The 5,000-nt window shown below is 45.1% G+C and overlaps 2 protein-coding genes and 1 long non-coding RNA gene across 3 annotated transcripts in view; 1 reads left to right on the top strand and 2 right to left on the bottom strand.

Moving 5' to 3' along the window:
- Positions 1-2,028, bottom strand: part of lamp3 (lysosomal associated membrane protein 3) — a 4,236-nt gene extending 2,208 nt beyond the window's left edge. Inside the window, exons 1-3 of the mRNA XM_060067861.1 lie at positions 1,617-2,028; positions 603-695; positions 207-289 (exon numbers count right to left, since the gene is read on the bottom strand). Of these exons, the coding sequence (XP_059923844.1) occupies positions 207-289; positions 603-695; positions 1,617-1,674 (234 nt within the window). The 5' untranslated portion in view covers positions 1,675-2,028. The remainder of the gene's footprint in view (positions 1-206; positions 290-602; positions 696-1,616) is intronic.
- Positions 2,029-2,423: 395 nt separating this feature from the next.
- Positions 2,424-5,000, top strand: part of kng1 (kininogen 1) — a 5,579-nt gene continuing 3,002 nt past the window's right edge. Inside the window, exons 1-5 of the mRNA XM_060066462.1 lie at positions 2,424-2,583; positions 2,884-2,989; positions 3,371-3,517; positions 3,934-4,050; positions 4,221-4,292. Coding sequence (XP_059922445.1) covers positions 2,918-2,989; positions 3,371-3,517; positions 3,934-4,050; positions 4,221-4,292 — 408 coding nt within the window. The 5' untranslated portion in view covers positions 2,424-2,583; positions 2,884-2,917. The remainder of the gene's footprint in view (positions 2,584-2,883; positions 2,990-3,370; positions 3,518-3,933; positions 4,051-4,220; positions 4,293-5,000) is intronic.
- The window catches only part of LOC132468697 (uncharacterized), a 1,901-nt gene continuing 751 nt past the window's right edge, over positions 3,851-5,000 (bottom strand). The window contains exon 2 of the long non-coding RNA XR_009528254.1: positions 3,851-4,292. This is a non-coding gene — a long non-coding RNA (uncharacterized LOC132468697). The remainder of the gene's footprint in view (positions 4,293-5,000) is intronic.

Raw genomic sequence — 5,000 nt, 5'->3', positions numbered from 1 at the left:
GGTTAGGATTCAGATATTTTGATCACATCAATGTTCCAGCCAATTGAGTGGTAGACACATCATTTGTAAATTTAAGGTGGTGGAATAAATAGAAAATTTGAATCTAAACTAGTTTTAAAAGTATTACCCTTTCCCATAGATTCCAATATTAAATCAATAAAAATGTGGAAAAGTGTCGTTCACTTGAGCTAAAATGAGTCTCATACCTTCTTGATGATCACAGTGTAACCCAAGCCCATCGTGGCTTTTAAACAGAGTTTACCGCTTGTGCTTTCCAAGAGGTAGGTTCCTAGAACACACACACATGCACACACACGTACAAACACACACACACACACACACACACACACACACACACACACACACACACACACACACACACACACACACACACACACACACACACACACACACACACACACACACACACACACACACAGACATGCTTACTTTGAGAACTTGTTTTCTTCCTTTAGAACACAAAGGTTGTCTTTGCATCTTTGTGTTCTTATATGTTTGCTGAAAATGTACGCGTTGTATTTTCAGGTCATCTAAGGGAGTCTAAGAGGTGTCCAGTCAACCAGTAAACCAATGGGAGGCACCTGTGTCCGGTACAGACTGGGATGGCTGCAGGGCAGGCTGGTAGCGGCCTGCGTGTCCACTGGTGTGCTGGTCCACGAGCAGACTGGGACCGACTGAGGAGGGGGAGGAGGGAAAGAGAAACAGCTGTTGAGCTGAGCATTTAAAACAATGATAAGCAGATTATAATATTGTCAATGGATGTATCATCATACTGTCCTTGATGGAAGAACCTGTGGGACTGAGGGACCTTATGGATGAATAGAACCATCACATGTTATCAAATTGCTACATGTTTATTGAATCATTGTGCACGTGATTTTATCCAAAGTGAAGCTAAGAACAGGGAGAGCATAGGGTCAATACAGGAGTCACTTGGACTGCATGGAGTGCAGAGTCGCCACGGGAATCAGAAGCTTCACAAGGTGAGCACAATACTCTGTGTTCTTATTATTCTCTTGAAGAAGCGTATGAGTCACAACAGGAAACGCAACCACAGCAAAAGGCCAAGCCACAGCACATGCACCCCCAAACCGAGACAGTGCAGCGAGACAGTGTCACGTCCGGTGTTGATGCACCCTACACAGACCCTCATTCTGCCCCTGCTGTCACGTGGGACGTGGAGATCTTCCACTGGGTCCTTATACAGTAAGATGTCCTTCTTAACGCGCAGCGGGGGGCAGTGAAATATAATCTCCCATTGATATCGTGTTCATTCATCGTTTGTTCCTCTATTGCATCTCATTATCTAGCAAGAAATGTATTATATTTAATAGATTTATTGTGTTCTCAAAAGTCTCCTTCCTCCTCCATGCATCACAATTTCACACAAACATGCACCACTCAATAAATAGATGACACTCTATCCACTGTATAGACCAGCACGTTGTGTCATTAAAAGAGCAGTTTACAGAATGAAAGTAAAGTCATGAATTGACGAATTTAAGAGCTAAAACATCTCCCTACATATCTACAACATTTGTTTTTGATGTTCATTTAAATTTGTCAATACTCATTGAGGATTGATCCATACTCACCCAGAGAAATAGAGGCTACGAGAAGGAAAAGTCCTCTACAGAAAGGAAGAATCTCCATAAGAAAAGCAGCAGTGAAACCTGAAGAGAAGAGAAGACTAAGGAGATGAGCGGAGATAAGAGGAGATGAGAGGAGCTGAGAGGAGACAGCAGGGAAGAGATGAGAGCATTGGGTGACTGAAGGGGAATTGAGCTGCTAGGGCAAAAGGTACCACGTCATTCACCAGCCCTCACGCTGCTGAAACCAAGAAGATGACTCGAGAGGAAGTCCCTTCTCACAGGTTAGCAGGAGCCACAGGCTCCCTGCTTAAAGAGGGTGTTAGGTTAAAAGACATAAGTACAAGCAGGTTGAACTTTCTTCATTAGGCTATAAACTACGTGTTCACACAAGAGATAACGTAACTCTACCCCCCGAGTCAATGAGAAGGCGATGGCATGCAACTGTCGAGATGTTTGATTTGAATGTGTCATCTTTAATCCACTGTGTGGGTAGTTAGGGGTGGTATTCAGCTCACTGCTATGCGCTGTTATAGGCCTTACACGGAGACTTGGTGAACTCAGATGCATACCTAAGAATAGGGGTTGGTTGGAAAAATATTGTAGTGTAACCTAATCTAAATGTGCAATGACAATTGGGAGAAATGTAATGTTTATCGGTGTGTTTGTGTGTGCGTGTGTGTGTGTGTGTGTGTGTGTGTGTGTGTGTGTGTGTGTGTGTGTGTGTGTGTGTGTGTGTGTGTGTGTGTCTGTGTGTGTCTGTGTGTGTCTGCGTGTCTATCCCTTCCTGCCCTCTTGCCCCCAGTGTGTATTTGCCTAGCGGTGTGTCATCATTGAGTCATGGGGATCCTCACCAATGATTAAAGGGACAGAGTCTGGCCCTGCTGTCGCACTAGGAGAGGATCACCCCCCTGGGCACCAGCTAATCAGACTCATCATCCGGACAGGGACAACTCTCTCCTGTGTGGAACATGTAAGGAACTCTCTCCACACACTGCACCCTAAACGTTAGCGTTTATCAGGATCCACTCAACAGATGCTAGTGATGTGTAACTTGCGACTTTAGATATATATTTGTATCTATTTTTTAAGAGGATAATGTTATTATTAGAAACCTGACACCCTCAGAAAGTTAAATTGACGTGAGATTGTAGCACAGTTAATCAACGCGGCTCTAATGATTTTGACGATTATTCAACCGTTACGCCGAAAGATAGCACATGCAAAACGGTAAGCACCTTCCCTCACCTTCTGCTACGGTCGTGCCCCCCAGTCCCTTCAGCGGCAGCGGACCGACCAGACCGACCATGAACAGAGCAGCCGCGGGGCTGTGCGTGCTGGGCCTGCTGTGTCTTCACGGTGGGGGGGTGCTGGGACAGGTGAGGGCTGCAGGAGACGGCCGCACATTGAGGAGGATCTGCTTTTAGTTTTCTTTAAAACAAGTTTTTTGTGGAAACATTTTGAATGTTATTTTATTGTTTCTTCTTTTCAATGCAACACATTTACTGTTTCGCTGTAGCTGCGTCTCAGTTTTATGCTTTGTTGACTTATTTTTTTACTTTGTTTAAAAAAAAAAAGTGATAGAATTAAAGGTTGTTATTAGGTATTCCCAGAGTATCTGTACATACCTATTTTTATTCTACTTGCTATTATTAATAATATTATTATTATTATTATTATTATTATCATGCTACCTTTTGGAGTGGGGGTAGCTGGCTGGAGGTGGTTAGTGGAGTCATGTTGTGCCCCCCCTCCCCCAGGACCTGGAGGCGGAGCCTGAGGCGCTGGTGTTCTGTGACGACGCGCTGGTCAGCAAGGTGGCCAAGGCGGCCGTCACCTCCTTCAATGAGAAGATCTCCACCGGCAACAACATGGTGGCCCTCTACCAGATACTGTCGGCCAGCAAGGTGAGGGGGAGAGAGAGAGAGAGAGAGAGAGAGAGAGAGAGAGAGAGAGAGAGAGAGAGAGAGAGAGAGAGAGAGAGAGAGAGAGAGAGAGAGAGAGAGACGGAGAGAGAGAGAGAGAGAGAGAGAGAGAGAGAGAGAGAGAGAGAGAGAGAGACAGAGACAGAGAGCGATAGAGAAAGTGATCAAATATTAGTAAAACTTATTTGGAAAGAGAGACAATGGGATTGAGCTAAAAGATAAAGATAAATCAAGAGATTAGAGAATGGTGTACAGATTTATGAAATTCTTCTGGAACCATTCTCGCAATACTTTGACCTCCATTACTATGGGTTAGTGAGTGTGTGTGTGTGTGTGTGTGTGTGTGTGTGTGTGTGTGTGTGTGTGTGTGTGTGTGTGTGTGTGTGTCCCCTCTGTAGGCAGAGAACGCCTCTGGGGTTATGTACTCAATTAAGTTCAACAGCAGGAAGAGTGACTGTCCAGCAGGGGGCGCCGTGACTTGGACTGACTGTGGCTACTCGGCTGATGATTTAAAGGTAATGGCAAAAAACATATATAATAATAATAGTAATATTAATAAGTCATATACTTATCATGCTAAAAGATTAATCTATCCATCTATTTATTTATCTGCCTTAAATATCGAATATCAGATATAATGATAATAATATGTTATATAAGCTGTCTGTGTCTGTGAACCCAACAGGAGCCAATCATGTGCAATGCCACGGTCTATGTGAGCGAGGAGGCCACCAGCACACAGGGGGTGGAGTGTGATCTAGGTGAGGCTGCTAACCTAATCCCAGAAACCGATCCGTGCAACTCAGAAAACCTAATTCACCCCAGGCAACCACACAGACACGCACGCACGCACGCAGGCAGGCAGGCAGGCAGGCAGGCAGGCAGGCAGGCAGGCAGGCAGGCAGGCAGGCAGGCAGGCAGGCAGGCACGCGCACACACACACACACACACACACACACACACACACACACACACACACACACACACACACACACACTGACTGTGTGGCAGGCAGGCAGGCAGGCAGGCAGGCACACACACACACACACACACACACACACACACACACACACACACACACACACACACACACACACACACACACACCATATGCCTATTTATTTTTCGACCACACTGTAGGTCAGATTCAGTGTGTTTTGTACTTTTGTGTGTCTAGAGAGAAATGTGTTGACTCAGTCTGTAGGCGTCCATTAAGAAAACACTGATTCATTGAATGAAAAGGTACGCCGATGGACGAGCCGTCAGGGGGGCGCATTGGGAAATTTCCCATAGAAACAATATTAGTTTATAAGCTTATCTACACTCGAAGGCTGAAGGCTAGACATTAATCCAACCCCCAAGCACATGGACAGTTAAGTGTTCATGTTGCTATCCATTGCTGTTCACAAATCAAAGGATCAGAATGTTATTTCGCCAGGTCAATTTGCACTTACCAGTACTTTTG

This window comes from Gadus macrocephalus, chromosome 12 (assembly GCF_031168955.1).
Source record: "Gadus macrocephalus chromosome 12, ASM3116895v1".
Classification (NCBI taxonomy): Eukaryota; Metazoa; Chordata; class Actinopteri; order Gadiformes; family Gadidae; genus Gadus; species Gadus macrocephalus.
This window is presented reverse-complemented; position numbering and strand designations above follow the sequence as displayed.